The sequence below is a fragment of the Gracilinanus agilis genome, chromosome 4 (assembly GCF_016433145.1).
Source record: "Gracilinanus agilis isolate LMUSP501 chromosome 4, AgileGrace, whole genome shotgun sequence".
In the NCBI taxonomy this organism is placed as follows: domain Eukaryota; kingdom Metazoa; phylum Chordata; class Mammalia; order Didelphimorphia; family Didelphidae; genus Gracilinanus; species Gracilinanus agilis.
The window spans coordinates 310,280,384-310,300,699 of NC_058133.1; the positions used below are offsets into that span (position 1 = coordinate 310,280,384).

A 20,316-nucleotide genomic window follows, 5' to 3' on the forward strand; every position below is an offset into this window, starting at 1 on the left:
GAGCATGATCACAAAAGTGCCTATTTACTTTATGCACTTGCTCCCTTGATTATATCATTCTCTCTGTTTTCATCAGTGCCTCTTAAATTGCTGGATTCTTCCCTGCTATCTATATCTAAACCCAACATTTTTCCCATTCTTAAAATGATAATACAGTAATATTAGATTAAAAAAACAAACCTTCACTTGACTTTGCCATCCCCTCAAGCTATTGTCTTATGTTAATCTTCATTCTTCATCTTCCTTGTAAGCTTCCTGAAAGAATTGCATGTGGTGTCTGCCTCTTTTTCCCCATCACTCATTCACTCCTCAACTCTTTGCAGTCTGGCTTCTACTCAAGCTGCTTCCATAGAGGCTACTGGTAATTGTTTAATGGCTAAATTGAATGGTCTTTTCTTTATTCTTATCCTTTTTGACCTTTTAAAATTTGATACTGTTGACCAGCCCCCTCCTCTTCTTCCTTGTTTTTCTAACATATCCATCTTTTGCCCCCTAAGAGAGAATGTCTTTAAAGACTCTCACCCTGGCCTTCTCAACAACTCTTGTGACATAGTACCATGTAAATGGCTTTCAAATCTATGCATGTCACATTCATTTCTTTATTGAACTCCAATCCCACATTTCTAACTGCCTGCTTGATATTTTTACTTGGATGTCTCATTGGTATCTTAAACTGAACCTGTTCCAAACTGAATTATCTATTTCCTGCCTCACTCTCTCCCCCCAAAACTTCCCTAATTTCACTGATGGCATTCCTGTTCTATATCATCAGGTATGAACCTTTAGAGTCATCTTTGACTCATCCTTCAGCCTCATGCTCTGTATGCAATCACTTGCCAGTTCCTGTAATTTTACTGTATAATGTGTCTCATATTCAAACTCTTTTCTCCACTCACTTGGCCATTATTGGAGTTTGGCCTTCCATTGCTCAAACTGAAGTTGTTTTCTCTTCAGATGCTCCAAGAAAACTTTTGCTTGGATTTCCCCTTTACTCTGTCATACTTACCTAAGAAATAACGTGATATACAGGTGCTAGATTTGGAACAAATTGTAGATTTGTAATAAGAACTGACCTAAGCAAGAGGGAAGGTTTAAATTCCTGAACAGCTTTAGTAAATACTGCCATATGTAAATCACCTATCTTTCTGAACTTTGCTTTCCCCATTGGTAAAATAGAGGTAATAATAGTTGTGGTACCTGACTCTGAGGGTTGTTTTGAATATCAAATGGAACAGTGTTTTTTAAGTCTTGTAACACTATAAATATCAACAATTAGAATCTTAGATGTAGAACTAGAAGAGTCTTTAGAGAAATCTATTCCAACCTCTTTAGTCTACATGGTTATACAGATAGTATAAGAGGCAAGATTTGAACACAGGTGCTTTGAAAGCTTTGGGAGAAAGTTAGAGTAGGTAACATCATACCCACATGACAGAGCTTGATATCATTATTCCTATATAAAAGGTCTTTACTCAAGTGCTATTGTCATGTATCATCATATGAAATGTTGGTTTATAAAAGTTTGCTTGGAAAGTACAAGTCCTATTAAAATGGAAAAATGAGAAGTATGAATTATATGTCTGTTATTCAAAGATCAGCCTGGGTAAACTTGCAAAGACATCATTAGGAGGACTGCCAAATGGTAATTAATTTTGGTTATTACCACTCACAAAATAAAGAGGTCACAATGTTCCAGATGAGGAACTTACAAGGATTGAAATATTTAAGTAAGAGGGGTGGCGAATAATCTAGGACATTGATGGGCAAACTACTGCCCACAGGCCAGATGCAGCCCCCTGAAATGTTCTATCTGGCTGTACAACATTATTCCTAATCTGACAAATACAATGAGTAGGATACAGTACAATGAAACTTCAAAAGAGTTGCCTTAGAAACAGACTGACAGATGAGCATTTCCTTTCCTTTGGCCCCCTCTTTAAAAAGTTTACCCTTCACTGGTCTAGGAGATTAGTCACTATTGTACAGTGGGGAAAGATTTTAAATAGGTTCTAGATTTTAGATTTTAAATAGGTTCTAATTCTAGATCCATTACTCTTGGACATGTCATGACCTATTTCCTCCTCTGTAAAATGAAAGGATTAGAGCAGATAGTTTCTGAAGAAGCTTCCAGCAAGGGATTAGAGTAAACACTGTCTGAAGAAGCTTCTAGCCCCAGTTTTATGATCCTAATAACTTAGCATCATTTAATGATTCAACTTCTCTGATAATCAGTTTTCTCATCTAAGATGACTCTAAGGATTCTTATAGATCTAAATCCAAACTATTATGGTCCTAGAGAGCCAGCCTCAGCTTGAAAATCATTTTTGTCCTCTTTCTATCACATCTTTTCCTATATTGGCACTAAATTTTGACTTAACACCTAAGGAGTAGGAGAACAAATATGTAACCAATAACCAAGTTATAGAAGTATTTTCTTCACTTTTACCCAGAAAGTGTAGTCAAGAAGGTAACTTTGCTTAAATATTATATTCAAATGATAATCTATCCTTAATCCCACTGAAGGTGAGATTCCATTCTACTTATGCAGACTACAAAACCTCATACCATCTGTTGTCAATAAAGTTGGTGTGCTCTCTTAATCCTTGGTTATAAGGGTGGGTAGAAGGTGAATGAGGTGATATGGTAGAGGAATGAAAAGGATGGCTGAGTTTAGGGAAGGAATGGACAAGGTGGTAAATTGGATGGTAAGGGAATAGGTGGGGTATTCAGGAGAAACAGCTGAAACAGGCTAGACACTCAGGCTAGAGACAGAGGATACTGGGGGGAATAGGCTGAGTCCTTCCAGTCAGGAAAAGTATCTCCTTAGACACAAGGAGTTGGGCCAGTCAGAAATGGTTTAAATCTGCCTTGAGGGTTTTTCTTGTCAGTTTCTCAAGTCCCTCTAGGGAGGAGTCATAGGGCTCCTCCCTTTCAGTGAAACTGATGAATTCAGGAAGAAGTCTTGGGTAAGGACTTCCTCCTAAGATGAATGCCTCCAGTTCCCTCAGAAAATAAAAGAAAATAATTTCTTCCCTCTTCAACCCTTGCCTAATCTTCAACACAATGATTCACCAGAGGATCTGAGTAGGTAACAAGGGGATTTATTATTATTCAGGGTTAGTCAGAAGGAGAGAAGAGTTTAGGGTTTTCTGACAGCCTTTGGGGAGAAACTCAAGATGGGGGAGGGTCACAGGAGTGGGTTAGACTGAGAGCCTGCTCTCCCAGCCAGGAAAGATTTGGCTGCTTTCAAAATAAAGTGTATTCTAAATCAATAAAATAAGGGGTAGTTTGATTCAAGGATGTCCTACTTGCCTATAGGGAAACTAAACCCACAAAGTCTAATCACTAGAACCCCAAAATCCACCCTTCCTCCCAAAGCCCACGGGAAAATACAGGAAAGGTAACAAGGAGAAGGTCAGGGAGAGGTCCAGAGAAATTAGCTAGCTTCAAACTGTCCAGAGACAAAAGCACAGGCCAAAAGCAAAGCCAAAACCCAAAAGCAGAGCTTCAGTTGGACCTTCCGCTCTCTTCAAGCCTCAGGTTCCAACTGCCTTCTGTCAGGATTCTAAGGCTTCTAACTGCCAAAAGTTTTCAGTTGACTTTTGCAAGGGTAAAAGCTTCTGTTGCATCTTTGCATTACACATCTGAACTTCAGTTTTAGGAAAAATGCTTTATTTGATTCATTCCTCAAAGTCCCAGTGATTTGCCATTATTAACATCACTTTAATTTAATTTATCAAGGATTCATTAGACAAAGAAATATGCACCAAGGAGACAAAGACAAATATCAAAACTCTTCCTACTCACATAGAGCTTATATTTTACTAATAAGCAATAACCATTTGTAAGTGGTTGCCTATGTTGAACTTCTTTTGGAAGTAAATTCTATTTGCCTTTCAATGAATTAAACCAGATGCATTTAAATCAAAGGCTGTATAATTGTCACTGGTTTTGCAAACATGGAAGGCAGGAAAGGATGATAGACTTTTAACTTAGTAGTGGTGAGGGAAATTTTATACACCCACTATTAGAAAAATATTGGAAAATGTACAATTATAAAGTAACTGGCAGAATGCCCAACAAAAAATTCATTCACATCTACTTATTTCTTTGTTAAAAAGAAAACAAAAAAAAAACTTTGACATCCTCTTGGACAGAATTGGGGACATCAGCTGTAGTCTTGAGAGCCAAATCTGTTTAAGGTTTAATGTGTTTATTTTTAAATATAGAAGAATTTTATTATTTACAGAATACTCTCTCCACACCCCACACCTTGATTTTTACTAATGCTGAAATTCTGTACTCATAGTGAAATGAAACTTAGAAGAGTCACTATTGTTTTCCATTATCTTTCTTCATGAGTTATAACATTCATCTAACTGCCTACCCCTTTCCCATTTGTAGGTCTGAGCTATGTTAAGTAGCTCATAGTTGTTAGAAAAAAGGCTTCTCTTGATCATCTTGACATTGATCTCTTTGGAACTGAAGCAGGAGTTAAAAATGTAGCTGGAGTGGGGGAGAGGGAGAAAAAGACGGAAGGCTTAGAATAGTCTCCCTGGAGACATAGGAGTCCGAGCCTTCTTATATCTTGCTCCCCTCCCTGTATTTACAATCCAGTAGCATTGGTCTCCTTGCTGTTCTTTGAATTAAACAATACATCTCCCAGCTCTACATTTCCACTAGCTGTCTCCTTTGCCTAGAATGTGCTCCCTGCTCATTTCTACCTCCTGACTTCCTACAATTCTCAGTTGAAATACCACCTTTTGTAAGAAGTGTTTCCTGGTCCTGAATGCTAGTATCTCCCCTAACACACTCTGGTATTACTTTAGGCCATCCTCTATAAATCTTGTTTGTACATAACTGTTTGCATGTTCTCTCCCTATTAGATTACACAGTCTTTGAGGGCAGGGATTGTTTTTACTTTTTTTTTATTCCTTGTACTTACTTGGCCCATGGTAGGCAATTAGTAAATGCTAGTTGACCTGACTTGACTTGATTTGTGAAATTCATAGGAGGGATGCTTCTATCTAGATTGTTCAACAGAATCAATCTTTGAGAACCTTTATTCATTTCAAGTGGAATGCTAGGGTTCTCCTGAACATAGTTGTGTGTAGAAGCACTGATTTAAGCAGTTGGAAAACATTTTTAGGGTAAAAGCCATTAGGAATAACCTGTAGGGCTTGAGTTGAATTGGTGAGGTAGAACATAAATGACATAGAAAGAGTTTGGGAACCTGGAAGAAGTATGCTAAGGTATTTAAAAACAGACTGAAGGATGTGTATACTTTGATAAAGAAACTTTGCTACAAAAAAAAAGAGAAGTATTAGGTTTTGAAATGGGAACAGTCTTTGGGATGTGACAAATAGTGGTGATCACTATTCTTTGGAAAAAGCTGGAAAGAATAGCATGGAATAGAAGAAAATATTAAGGTCATTTGATTTGCAGCAAATGCAAATAAGGTGGTCCTTTTTTCTTCCTAATTGTTTTCTTTGCTAACCAGTTAGAATTGCTCACAAAGTGAGGTAAAGTGATTTCCCCCCTTCATTCTTTTCCAATTGCTTAATTCTGCTGATTTTGCTGATCAACTCCAAACTGCAGCTGGCAGCATTCAGCTGTGTCAGCCCTTGTTATGCTTATACAAATCACAATTACAAAAACAGTAGTGGTTTTACAATTAAGTGGTTAGTTCTACTATTGATTCTCAGAGTACTTAATAAACAAATATTAATTCTTCTAACATCACTGGGAATAATTCTCATTCTGTATGTTTTTTTCTAATAGAAAACATTAAACAAAGAATGTGTTTGCATTACAGAGACATGTTTGATTTTTTACACAAATCAGCAGATGTATTTTGACTTCAAAGCTTTGTAGAATGTTAAAGGGGAAAGAATGCTGGCTCTGGAGTCAGAGGTCCTAGGTTTCAATCATACTCTGCCACTCAAATACTGTGTGACCTTGGACAGATCACAAATTCTCTGGGCATCAGAGTAGTGTCTCCTCAATAAACGCACTGAAAACAATTATCTTTGAAGTCTCTTCCACCTCCAAATCTATGACCTTTATGCTTTGTAGGAATGGGGAGAGGGAACTTCCTGGTGAGGAAACTCCATCAATGCAAGTCAGCACCTCTGCCACTTTAAAGGCTCAGAAAGTTGCCCTGAGCATTGAGAGGTTAAGTAACCTACCCAAGGTCACTTAACTAGTATGTGTCAGAGGGTGCCTTCATGGACAGTCATTAACCACTGCACTATGCTGCTTCTTATATTAGTCTAAATTAAAGGTCCTGATTTATTATTCCCTTCCAGGATTCTATTCTATATAAAGGTAATATGACATTTCACTTCTTTGTTCATAAAACTTTTCTAACAGTTTCAGTTTCCTATTCTTTTTTCTATCTGCTTTTCCCCCCTGATTGATGTTAATAATCTCTTTCAGGTCCCAGCACAACTACTTAAGAATTACCCGGATTCTGAAAAGCCTTGGTGAGCTTGGATATGAGCATTTTAAATCCCCTCTTGTAAAATTTATTCTTCAAGAGGCTCTTGTGGAGAATACTCTTCCAAATATCAAGCAGAGTGCTTTGGAATATTTTGTTTATACAATTAGAGACCGAAGAGAAAGAAGGAAGCTCCTTCGGTTTGCTCAACAACATTACACCCCTCCAGATCATTTTATTTGGGGGCCTATTAAAAAACAAAAGCTTGAAGGAAACAAAGCAGCCAAGATCTCTATATCTCCTGCCTCTGGTCACAATATTCAATCTTCTATGCACAAAAAATCCAAGGAGTCTAAGAATATCCCCACAGCTGTTCATTTAAGTAGCAAACCAACTGAAGAAAATAAGGGAGAATTGAAAGAAAATGGAGAAAATGCAGATCGGCCTGCAATGGAGGCTGGTAATGAAGTTGCCAAGCTGAAAAATAGTGAAAAGGACAGCAGTGCTGAAAGTCCAAATTCTAAGCCAGAAAAAACTATTAATAATTTCTTAGATAAAAAAGAGAGTGCTGCTTCTCTTGAAAAAGGTGAGGACAGTGAATGTCAGAGCCTGGATTGTGAAAATGCAGTAGTTACAAGAAAAGGTTCCTCTGATGAGGATAGCAAGAACTGTTCCAGTAACTGTTCAGAAAACACACAAACCAGTTTAGGTAAGGAAAAAACTATTGTAGAGCCCATCCCAAAGAACAAAGATGAGGTCAAATCCTAAAATTGGGACCTAGACATCTGATTGTGACTCCTATTGTTAAACAATTTTTGTTGTTGTTTTCATTTTGGAAGTCTTAAGACAAGATGCATTGGATAATGCTTTTAGGCTCTGAGTTTTCAAATTCAGTTTTGTATACAGTTTATAATAGCTTTAAAATAACATACTTGGTACCTTGAAACAACTATCTGTGTTTGACCTAGAAATAGTATCCTTTTAGGATAGATTGCATTCTATACAGGGAAAAACAAAACAGTTCTGTTCTGTTGTGTTACACTGCTTCATCCCTTACTTAGTTTCCTTAAAAGAAAGTAAGAAAAGTAAGAAAAAAGTCAATTTGGGTTTTGGGGAGTACCTAAAAAAAGATTATTTTGAAAATCTTCAAAATGAAAAGGATATTCTTGGTTTAGTCACTATAATATGCCTAAGCCCACTTTTAAAATCTTTATAAATTGATAAGATAAGTTGCCAGGCAGCATTAAGAACTTCCCATATAAAGGATTATGCTGACCTTCAGCTTGAATTTGAAATAGAATGTTGGCTGGAGCATAACTTTAAATTTTGTAGATTTTCCCTTAAAACAAATCATAGCTATGTTTTCCTGAGCTAAGCACTTAATATGAATTTTGATTCCATAGACACAGAGAAACAAGATTTCTGAGTACGTTGTATAAGCTTTTAGGTGTTGATCCTGTGTCTTTCAGATAATTATGTATTTATAGAAAAGCTAAAGATATGAGGATTGAAAAATGGGGAGTTTTTATTTTTAAATACTTAGAACAGGCATGAAATCTGCTCTCCCTTGCAAGGCATTTAACAGTATAAACACAGATATCTCTATAAGGTGCCTTATAAGATCGATACATTGATGTGGTCCTCTATCTAAAGATAAAGGACCATGTGATTCCCCTCTCTTAATATGTTAAGCTTTGAACTTGGAAAAAAAATGTTGAAATTCATTACACTTGGTTTGAATATAGATAGAATGCAGGACACTGAACTACCCAAAATTTCATCTGGGAAGACATTTATGCCATCAATACTGACTACAAACCATAGTAAATATTTATATGAGTTGCTGTAGATGATGAAAAAAAAATCATGATGGGCCAACATTTTGGTGGTAAACCTCTCCAAACTTAGACTTATTCTTAGGTAACACATATTCAGTCACCCATGGCCATATTTGAAGCCTTCAAGCTTGCCTTCAAGGTTCTGCCAGAGATTGAACTATACTCTCATAGCTTTTGAATATCTATAGATAACCCCCAACACCGTAGGAAGTCAATGAAGTAGGCTATAATGGAGGTTTAATATACACACCTTAACTTTCAAACATCTGTATGACTTGAGTTTAATTGGATTATTTATGGAAATTGTGAATAGAAAAGGGGGAATCATCACTTTAGTAAAATCTTAAGGCATGCACCTTGAACTTACTCTTATCAATGGGCACAACATTTTTGTTTTATTTACTTCTTTTGGGAAGAAGTTGTTTTCTTTATTTTGCTTAATTTTTTTTAGGCTAGGGGTATTTTAAAAATTATAAATTCAGAAAAATGCTTTAATATGTACTAGTTTGAATTCCATTGCTTCTTCTCCAGATATTTCTGTTAATTCACCTTCTTTGTGTTATATTTTGGGGGTCTTGGAAAGCAGCCTGCCATTGCTTTCCTACCCCACCCAACTTCTAAGTTTAATTAGTCATCAAAGATATGTTTGATGTTGCTACAACATTTACTTTTTTGAAGTTCAATTGTGACTTTTTACACAAAATGGAATCCCATGTCAATAGGTATCATCAAGAAATGATGTCATCATTTTCTAAAATATGAATGTGAAAGTTCTTTTATGTCATGATGAGTATTATTTTGACCATTTTTATTAATTTAAATTTTGTAAAGTGCCTATTTTTGCTTTTCTCTTATTTTATGCAATATGTTCTATGGTTATATTGACCTTTTACATATCCCTTTCTTGATTCTATGCAGGAAACATGTAGAATAACATGTGGTGCCCAGCATAGCACCATGCCTTTGTGGGTACCTCATAAATGCTGTTTGATGTGAGTTGGGGGAAAGGAGAGGCTTCCATATCTGATGCTAGTTAAGACAAGGACAGTATTGAGGAAACATCTTCAAGTTTATTAAAAATAATAGATATGATTTATTCAACCGTCAAAAGTACCTTTGCATTTTGGACATGTGTTTCTGTACTCAGTGTTCATAGCTATGTCCTCAGAATATTCAGCAAATATATAATATTAGTAAATCAGAGTAAAATAATTAAATTATAACTTATAATAGACTATACACTTTTATTTAATAATTCTATCATATCATAACTCATTGAAGTGGCAACAAACTCTAGACTGTCCACTAATATAATAATAGCTAACATTTCTATGGCGCTTTACGTATATTTGGTCCCAATGACAACTTAGTGAATTAGATAACTACAGGTATGATTATTCCCATTTTACAGATGAGGAAAATGAAGCTCCAAGACAGTAAATGGCTTGTCCATAGTCACACAGGTAGAAAATATCAGGCAGGATTCAGGCCCAAGTCTCTCCTGATTCCAAGTCCAGCGCTGTCCATTACTCTTTAAAAATATTTTTCTAATTAAGAGTTCCTTTTCTTGTATATGATATTGTCTAGTTTCATGAAATTTTCTAATACATAGTCCTTCAGAGAAAACTGACTTTCTTCCACATGGATTCTGGTCTTCCTTATACTAGGGGCTTTTTGAAACATGTAATTAAGGTAAGTGAGGGTTTTTGAGAATAGAATAAAAGTTAGTAAGAAAATATAATCCTTCTTGCAGCCGCACAAAGTGCCAAATATCTTGCATTTGTTTTTCTACCAAGAATACTTTGTGAATTTAGTAGCTTGTTTTATAAAGTATGCAGAAATGAATTTCTATGTATTTGAAACTGGAATCAGCCCTGCAGGTCTGGTTTTGTCATCTTGTATTAAAATACACACACACACACACACACACACACACACACACACACACACACACACACACACACCTATTGTGGTTACTAAGGCATATTGAAAAGCTATTCTTACCAAAAAAATGCAGAGAAGCATGTATAAAGTGCCAGGAACAATACTGAGCCTTTGTGATATATAGTCCTTATCCTGTACCTGAGGCTACATGGATATGCAGTCGGATACTGATATAATGTTAACTTGTATTTTGTGGCAAATAGATGTAATTCTGCATGGATTATTCTAGGATGTTTGTGATAATTTGCCATTTTACTTTTTTTTGTACTAGGAATGAAAAAAATTTATACCATTAAACAATTCTGCCACTCACCATACAATTTTGGTGATTGTTCCCATGAAAAAGCTCCAAGGAATTCAATTAGAGATTTAAGTGGAAATGTCAGTTTTCTCTTAATCAAGTGAATTACACACTTCAAAAAAGTACTTGTTTAACTCTCTTTTCAATTCATGTTTTGAGGGCACCTTTCTTTGAGTCTATGGAAGAAAATAAAACCCTGTGACCATAGTCTAGCACAATCATTAGGGAGGTTCTAACCAATCTTTTTTGCCAAGCAGGGAGGCTGTCAGCTTCCAAATATTAGTCACCATCGGTTCAGATTTTGTAGAGAAAAAATGTGTTTTTCTTTAAGTTCTTTTCTGAACAGCAGTCTGATTTTTTTTGAGAGGTGAATGGGAATAAAAATTAAGTGTAGCGTATTATGTATGTGTTGCTTAAATATATTTGGTAAGTAAAATCTTCATTGATAAAGACAATTTAAATTTAGTGCAAGAGTTTCTTTAAAATTCAGATTTCCCAAGTTAAAATGTTGTGATAATGGACTTATTTAATCCACAATATACTAAATCTAGCAAAAAGACATCCCATTTTAAAACATGTTTCAAGTATTTCTTCCCACTTTGGAAAGAAAGGACAGTATGTCTCATTCTGTCTTCCTTTATCTTTGTTGTTGATTGCACCTGCAGCAATGTAATTAGGCATCTTTCCTCTCTTAGGAGGAAGACCCTACTTGGTTCTAGAAATAACACTTCACCATATTTGACAATAGATACAGTCATTAAACAATGTCCAGGTTGAAATTATTACTCTATCTTCTTCTACCAGAGCAGGATCTAAATTCCATGACAGGGGAAGTCATAGACAGTAGTATTTAAAGTTTAGCCAAGGAGATAGATCTAGAATGCCTCCTTGGAAGCGCATTAAGACCAGGGTGACTAATATTGCTTCAGATTATAGTTGTAGTTGTAGAGAAAGATGACTGTCAGTGAAACATGAAAAATCTGGGAACCAAAAAATAAGGGAGCGTATGTCTATTTACTCATTCTTCTTTCAACGTATAGTTCTATACTGCTTATTGCACTAACTGATTTTGTGTGGGTAATTTCTAGGGTGACAATGAGTTTTTGTTGGCCTGCTCTTTCCCAATTGTGAATATCCCACCTATAATTCAGCAAAATGTGTACAGGAATATTCAATCACATAGGATTGAAACTAGTAATGATTTGCTTATAAATAAGTATTCCTAGAGGTTTCCAGATGTGCCTTACATAGTGTAAGCAGTTTTCATTAAGAAGCTGACACTTTAATTCCTTTATAAAAATATTATAAGAAACCAAATCATGATATCAAATTTATAATATTTAATATCATGAATGAAATTGGTTTCCATGCAAGTTACTCTTCCTTTTTTTTCTTTTGGAGAAATGGCCTCTTGGTGAGAGTTGTATTCATCCAAAGAGGGAAAGGGAAATTGAGTGTATTTTCCATAAAGTTAAATAAATATATTGTTTTGGGGGAAGTGTTTGGAATAAAAAGCATAAACTATTTAGTGTGTTAAAACTATTTTTGCTTTCTATTAATTAATATTTATGTTTAGTTTTCAGCACCTGTGTTAGATAAATATGAAATCTCACATCTTGTACCTGCTGATGTAAATGGTACAAAGAGGCAGGAAAGGAAAGGCTTTTTGACTAACATGTTAGAAGTTCGACTCTAAGAAATTGTTAGAGGCATCTAAAAACTACTTTCATAACTGCTTTGACAAATTATGACTGCATGATTGAGTCCTGCTTCCCAAAATAATGATGATACTACTAATAAAAGAAATAATAATATCTCTGCTTTCTTTCTGGCTTGTTGACTTCTCTCTTTTTTGGGTAAGGAATCATATGTACAAGATGCTGAAAATGTGTGCATTCGTAAATTAAAGTCACCTTATTAAAACTGCAGATTTCTTATATACATTTCATAAGACAAAATGGCTTTGGCTCAACAGTGAAATGAATGCCTCTTCTTATACCATATATATGATAAGCAGCTGGTCACCATCTTTTCATTGTGTAGTACACTGAGATCAACTTGACTCTTGCTATACAAATTAAAACTGCATGTAAATAATTGTTCTCTGGGAAATAGATTGCCTTATAAAACTGTATCTTTTGTTTCTGAGTCAGAAGTTATTTTAGCAGTCCTATCACAGTTAAAAAAATTCAGTAAAAGGATTCAGCATGTTTTAAAAAATAAGGTGGAAGTGCAAAAGGATGCAAATGCCATGAGTTCTCAACATTTAATTGAAGTGCTTTATAGAATATACTTAAACCTTGAGATTTATTCACTACATATTCATTCTTAAAATTATGATAGGGGTAGTATTTATACAAAGAAGATGGTTTGCAAGGCCTTAAGAAAACTGCTACATTTATAAGCTTCTAGTTCCAGGAAATCTTCCAGTTTTTCCAGAGTGGGCTGAATTAGTCATTTGGGATTTATTGGGTACTTACATAATTTACTGTCTAATGGGGAGGAGAGGAGAAAGAAAACCACTAAATATTGAAACATTAATTCACATTTAGATAGAACTTTCAAGGTTTGTAATATACTTTCCACACATCAGTCCTATAAGGTAAGCAATATGATTATCTTCATCAAGGACCTGAGGTCCATAGAAGTTGAATGATTTTCCCAGAGAGCTAGAAAGCATGAAAACTGAGATGCATATCCAGATCTTTTGTTCTCTAAGAGTTTTCATGTTCTTAATCTTTTTATGTGCATCTCACAGGTACCTTTGTCAGTCTGGTGTAGCCTGTGCATCCAGTCTCAGAAAAAAATAGTGAAGAAAATGCCAAAGTTTAATTGGAGGCTAATGAAAATAGAGATTTTAAAAAATAGTCTAAATTCATACACTCCACCTAAAAACTACCCACAGACCCCAAATTAAGAATCCCTGCTGAGATGCTGGCCCTGGAAAGGAAAAGACTTGCTGGTGTGTGAGTGGTGCTAGGAATTGGAGAAGTGGTAGCAATTATTTAAGTATTTGAAAGGTTGAGATATGGAAAAGAGATTATAGATTTGTTTCACTTGGTCTTAGAAGATTGGAATAAGAATGATGAGTGAAAGTTGCAGAGAGGTAGAGATATGCTTGATATTTAAAAAAAAGACAACTTTATAACAATGAGAAGTATCCAAAAGTTGAGTGGAAAAAGGGGTTTTCCCTCTGGAAAGGTTTTCCCTCCTAGTAAAGTCTGAATGACCAATTGTTGTATATTTGCAGAGGGTTTCTAGAACCTGAAATTATTTGGGGTAGATGGCTTCAGTGTTTTGTTTTTTTCCCAGTCTGAGATTCTCTGGTTCTCTAAGGAACAGAAACAATCCTAATAGAGGAACATATGAAACCATCATAACCAACCATGTTCTTGGAGGCAATTGATGCCATTTGTTAGAACTAGAAGAGGATAATCTAGAAAATCTTCATCCAGGGCACAGTTCATGAATAATATTCCTTAAGCCAAGATGCTACCAACTGTGGTGAGATTAGTCTAGAAAATTATGGAAATGGAAATTTATATTGAAACTCCCCCAATCGCCATCTCCCCAGCTTACTGCTTTTAGGTAACCAGTTTCACTTCTCCTTTCCTTTGCCAACAAACTGTCTTAGACATGAACACAAATTTCTGTAGAGAAGGCTGGCTACAGAGAAGAGGAAGAATTGAGAGTCTCACAGTAGAATACTGGTTTTGGATTCATATCCTGTATCTGTCACATAATACCTTGTGACCTTGAGTAAATCTCTTAACCTCTCTGGACCTCAGTTGGTAAAAAGAGAGAATTGAACGAGATTACCAATAAGACTTCTAGCCCTAATACTTGTTCTCCTAAGCAAATGCTTATTTAGAGGGCACATTAGTCAGACACAAAATAATTATTCTCCATATTTCTGTGAAATCGAATACATATAAAATAGGCAGATCATAACTTCTGTTTACTATCAAAATTCAGAGTGTAAATGAGGATGAATTACTTATACCCTTCAACTGATTTCAAAAAGGGTATTCCCTAAGTGATATAAATGGCAGGTTAAAATCAATTTACAATTTCAAGTTGTATATCTTATAATTTCCTGTATTTCAGAAAAAAATGGTGGTGTAATTATTTTTTTAAATGCACACATTTTCATTTTGCAGTGGCAAATGTGTCATGATTGATGGGCCTGCTCTGTACTCTGTATTCTCTTGCAGCATAAAATTACAGAATGCCATGCATGTTTGTTAGCACCAATACCATATGTAAGTGGTAGAAGTTGTAACCAGTTTCTGGATCTGTATGGTACTATAAAATGCTTATTTTATAATCCTGTAACTGTATGGCAGTGTTATGCCAACAATGTATAAAGAGCAATAGTTTCTGTTGCTTTTTGCTAGATTTTAAAATATTGTTTCTAAAATAATATATTTGGAGTTCCATTTAAGTAAATATTTTTAATAACTGCCCAAAACAATATCCTGTAATAATAATTATTATAATAATAAAGCCTTTTCAATTTAGCAGCAACATTTTAGCATGGTATTAGAGAACATTATGTTGATTTTTGCATGATTAAACATATTTTTCGAAGAGCTAGAATACATGGTTGACTATTTTTCCTGTGCCTGCCACATGATCATCCTTGTTTTCATTTGTCCATGAAATTGTACATGTGTTAGAGGGAATATCCTTTCCTGGGAATTCCCTAGACCAGTGATGAGCAAACTTTTTAAAGATGGGGCCAAAGGAAAGGAAATGTTCATCTGTCAGTCTGTTTCTAAGGCAACTCTTTCGAAATTTCATTGTATTTTATCCTACTCGTATTCGTCAGATTAGGAATAATGTCGGGTGGCTGGATAGAACATTTCAGGGGGCTGCATCTGGACTGTGGGCTGTAGTTTGCCCATCATTGCCCTAGACTAATGAAATCACAAGATTAGTTCCTATTTTAACAATAAAAACAAAAACTAGCACCATAAATGCAGAGTTAGGTAGGGAGAAATATAGGAAAAATTTAGCATACTTTTTATAAAACAAATCTATGATATGCCTCAAGTGCACAACCTATTATTCCAGTGAGGCTTTGTGGGAAATCCAGGGCAGTTTAGAGAGCTGATTGGAATAATCAAAGTTATTCTCTTGTACATTTTATTTCTCTTGCATGATTTGGAAGCTGTGGTCATGATTGATGAGAATGTGTGTATATATGTGCGTTTGCATACATGTGCATCACAGGACCTAGAACAGAGCCTTCAATGAATGGCACAGTGTACTATGTACATGGACACTTAGTATTTATCGAAGGAATACTTAAATCAATGGATCCATAATTGATGCATAGGATTACTAGAACAGGATTCAGGAAGAATGTAAATTGTTTAGGGGCAAGGACTTAAAAATTTTGCCTTTGTATTGATAAAGCCTAATGGTGCCTTCTTCATAGAAAGTACTTCGAAATGATTGTTGGATTCGATTAACTGAAGAAGTCATTACAAAAGGCTAGTGATGAGTGATCAGAAGGTTATGTCAAATTAATTTGATCAGATTGAAATTACTCCTTGAGAACACTCCATTTAGTCGATTGATTTTTCTATGAGAAAAAAGTATTTTTTAAAAATCCATTTTATTCTTAATGTGCATTATTCAGTAATATGGCAGTAATTGAAGTATTACCGTATGGGCATATTCTTTATAATTAAGGGATAGCTATCAGTCTTATTTTTAGTAGGGACAGTGTATTTTAAAGCATTTTGGTTATAGATGATTGAAATGACTGATTCTATGCACCTGAGATTAAATAAGAGAAGAGATTAGAGAAGGAGATAAGCAAGGGCAAGTTGGTAAAATCAAATAAATTAGAATTTGAAAATATGTCTCAGAATTGGCATTATTTGTAATTATTTGAGCTTTTTGGATAAGTGATATAAGAAAAGTGGGAAAATCCAACAAAAAGGTTGGAGAAATTGGGCACAGGGGAACCATAAGAGATATTTATACTAGAGCCATGATGGAGCACCATTGAGCTTAGTGCTAAATAATTTAATTTAGAAATAGTCTAATTTATGTTAAGCATTTTATATATAACTATTCCCGTTAAGTGGCTACTAAGTTTAAATATATTTCCGTATGACAAATATCTTAGGATTGGAACTTTTCCCATGCTTCTAATGCCTTGAAGTTAATATGCCTACCCAATCAGTGTTAATGGGAAGGAAAGAGAAAAGAAGGGAATAAACATTTATATAACTATGTGTTTCCTACTATGTGCTAGGCACTGTGCTAAGCATTTTATAAATATTATCTCATTTGATCCTCAAAATGACCCTTTTGGGGTTTACCCTGTTATTATCCTCATTTTGTAGTTAAGGAAACTGAGGTAAACAGAGGTTAAGTGATTTATCCAAAGTCACACAACTATTAAGTGGATGATGCCAGATCTGAATTTAGATCTCTCTGATAACAGGACCAAAATTCTTCCACTCTGCTACCCAGCTGGCTGCAGAAGAGAGCTAGAGGATTTAATATTGCTTCTGTCAAGCTATGAGGACTCAAGAGAAATGTTCATTTTTGCATAGATCCTCTGTACTCTGATATCTTAATTCTTCCATATAGAAATGGTAATTTTAATTTCAAACACTCCAATGAGGCATTAATTTCATAGCCTGGGGAGACCACTTAAATGCTAACACACTTAAATAATGAGACTCTAATTAAAACTTTGAACAGGGTGGCCCACTTGCCTATTTTCCCCTCCTCAAAGTCAAGACTTTTACTCTCTAAAAGGATAAATAAAGTTTTAAAGAAATAAGGATTCCTCAATGACTAGTCTTATTTTTTCTCATGATTTACATTACTTTGGCAATTTGGAGGGACTAGTGGCATAGCAGATAGATGGCTTCACTAAAGGAATGAAGACGTGGTTTGAGTTCTATTTCCTGCACATATTAGCTATGTGATCCCCAAGATGTCATAGTGCCCTGGGCAGAGTGCTAGATTTGGATACAGAAGACCTGAGTTCAAATCTTGCCTTTGTTACTTCCTGTATGACCTTGGACTCTGAGCCTTATTGTCCCATCTATAAAATGAGAGGGTTATGCTGGATGATCTGTAGGTTCCATCTAACCTTAACTCTGATCCTATGAATCTCTCAATACCCAAAGGCAACTTTCTAAGACTATAGGTTACAGACAAGTTTCTGATTTCCTTGCAAGAGAGTAGTTTCCATGCCAGAGTTCCCCGAATGAAATCACTTATCCAAACCAAATAATCAAATTGAAAGAATATAGATTTGACCTCCTTTTTCTCCTCAAAATAAACAAAATAGTACCATAAGAAATGAGAAGTAGGCTAATTTTTTTTAAATTGGAAAGAACTACATGGGATAATGAACAGTGAAATGAATAGAATCAAGAGAACATTATACACAGCTACTTAATGAATACTAGAAGTATAAATTGTGAATGTTACTTCCAAAGAATGAACTGAAAAATGGAAACATGAAAGATATATCTATATCTGTATCTATCTATCTATCTATCTATCTATCTATCTATCTATCTATCTGTATCTATCTATCTATCTATCTATCTATCTATCTATCTATCTATCTATCATGTCTATCTATCATCTACCTATCTAATCTATCATCTATCTGTCTAACAGCTATCTATCTAATCTATATCTTTCTGTCTGTCTGTCCATCCGTCCATCCGCCCATCTATCCATCCATCTATCATCTATCTATCTATCTATCTATCTATCTATCAATCAATCACCTGGATGATGCCTTTTATGATGTTGGAAGAGGAGGAAGGGTCTAAGACACTTGTAAATAAATTCTACTAATAAAAAATTTTGGAACTGGAAAAAATAAACAGAATAAGTCACTCAAATCCTTTCCTCATTTTCTTTTTTAAATTTTCTGGAATTAAATCAACTAAGAATAGTGGCATTTCATCTCATCCTAGCTTCTGAAATCAGAAATGTGTATATAAGTATAATAGAATGACAAACTTTTAGAGCTAAAAGTTTCTAAATAGAAGCAACCAATCTAAGAGATGCAGAAACTGAGGCCCAGAGTGGTTATAAATAACTTAATTAAGTTAACAGCAAAATTGGGACTAGAATAGTGTTTCTGGTAGGTTTGAAAATAGATTGCATGTATATAGCACTATACAAATTTCAAAGGACAGCTAGATGACACAGTGGATAGAGTGCCTGTCCTGGGAGCCAGCAAAATTCAGCTGAGTTCCACTCCAGCCTCAGATCCTGTCGTGTAACCCTGTGCAAGACATTTAGCCCCGTTTGCCTCAGTTTCCCAATTTGGAAAATAAGCTGGAAAAAGAAATGGCAAACCACTCCATTATCTGTCAAAAAAAAAAAACACACCAAACACCCAAACCAAAGGGGATCATGAAGAGTTGGACACAACTAATCTACTAAACAACGTAAGAATTGCAAAGCACTGTATATGTTATCTCATTTCATCTTCCCAACAACCCTGGGGTAGGTGCTATCATTATCTCCATTTTATCAATGAAAAACTGAGGTTAAGAGAGATCATTTGACTTTCCTCAGGCCAAACAACTAAGTTTCTGAGGCTGAATTTGAATTTAGTTCTTCCTGACTCAAAGTCCAGTGCCCTATCAATTATACCAACTAGCCACCACCTACTTGATTGTATTGGTTCTCATATCAAAGGACATGGGTTCAAATATAACCTTGATGCTTGTGGTTTGTTTGATCTGACATAAGAGGCTTAACTCCATTGGTCCTCAGTTTCTTCATCTGTAAAATGAAGCTTTAGATTTAGTGATCTCCAAGGTCTTTTACAGCTCTATAACCATGATCCCCAAATCCATTTCAACTTCAATTTAATTCACACACATTTTGAAGTACAGTTTAATTAAATGCTACATAGGGTATGAAGTCTGTGCTGGTGTAAAGTTGAGGGGAGGGTGGTCTCTGAATCTACATTGAAATGTTACTGTCATAAACACTAAATTTCAGAAAGCATTGGCCATTGGTGATTCATGAACATGTACCTGAAGCCTTCTTCACTGCAATTATACATATTTGTTGGATACCAATATCTAACATTTTTTGCTTTTTTATTATAAAAGCAGGCCTTTAATCAAAGCAATGAGGCTACAATCAAGAAAACTACACAGCGTCTGGGAAGCCACACAGAGCAGAGCACTGGGACTTCCCAATATCCAACATTTTCAACAAAATAAAGTGTTTGAGTTGGAACCAGAATGGAAGTTTCTGGTCTCATCAGGGGATGGGGGTCACTCTAGGTTTTTAAAGGCTAAGCAGCAAGTTCTGGTTGGTTCCACCAGAGCTGGAAAAGCCTCGAGTACAGTCCCAAGGGATAGCCTATACCTTTTGTCCAAGACTAGCCTAGTTGGGATGATTTCCCCACAGTTGGCCATCAGATGATGGGCCTTCTATTTGTAACCATGGTAACATAGAGATTCCTGAAACCAATAGTGTTTGTGATCTTTATTTCTGGAGGAAGTAGTCACACAAAATAAAAACCACAGCTTATTTGAATATTAAAGAAGAAGGGAGTGGTTGATTTCAAGCCAAGATGCCATCATATTAGCCTTGGAGATAAAGGGGACAGTAACCAAAAACATCAAGTCCTTTGGATAACAGCAAGTCATTGACCAGAGAGCCACTCTCTCTGTTGGGGTAGCTAGGTGAGGAAGATCTGCCTTCAATTCTTGATTCAGACATTTATTAGTTGTGATACTAAGCAGGTCACTTAATCTCAATTCTTCTCTATTTCT

The 20,316-nt window shown here is 35.4% G+C and overlaps 1 protein-coding gene across 2 annotated transcripts in view; it reads left to right on the top strand.

Annotated features, from left to right (window-relative positions):
* Positions 1-19,718, top strand: part of OGFRL1 (opioid growth factor receptor like 1) — a 37,012-nt gene extending 17,294 nt beyond the window's left edge. Inside the window, exons 7-8 of one of the 2 annotated variants that reach the window (XM_044673801.1) lie at positions 6,439-7,148; positions 19,645-19,718. In XM_044673801.1, coding sequence (XP_044529736.1) covers positions 6,439-7,148; positions 19,645-19,655 — 721 coding nt within the window. In that variant the 3' untranslated portion in view covers positions 19,656-19,718. Of the gene's footprint in view, positions 1-6,438; positions 7,208-19,644 lie in introns of those variants that run through there. The other variant, XM_044673800.1, reaches the window with a different exon arrangement.
* The last annotated feature ends 598 nt before the right edge of the window (positions 19,719-20,316 follow it).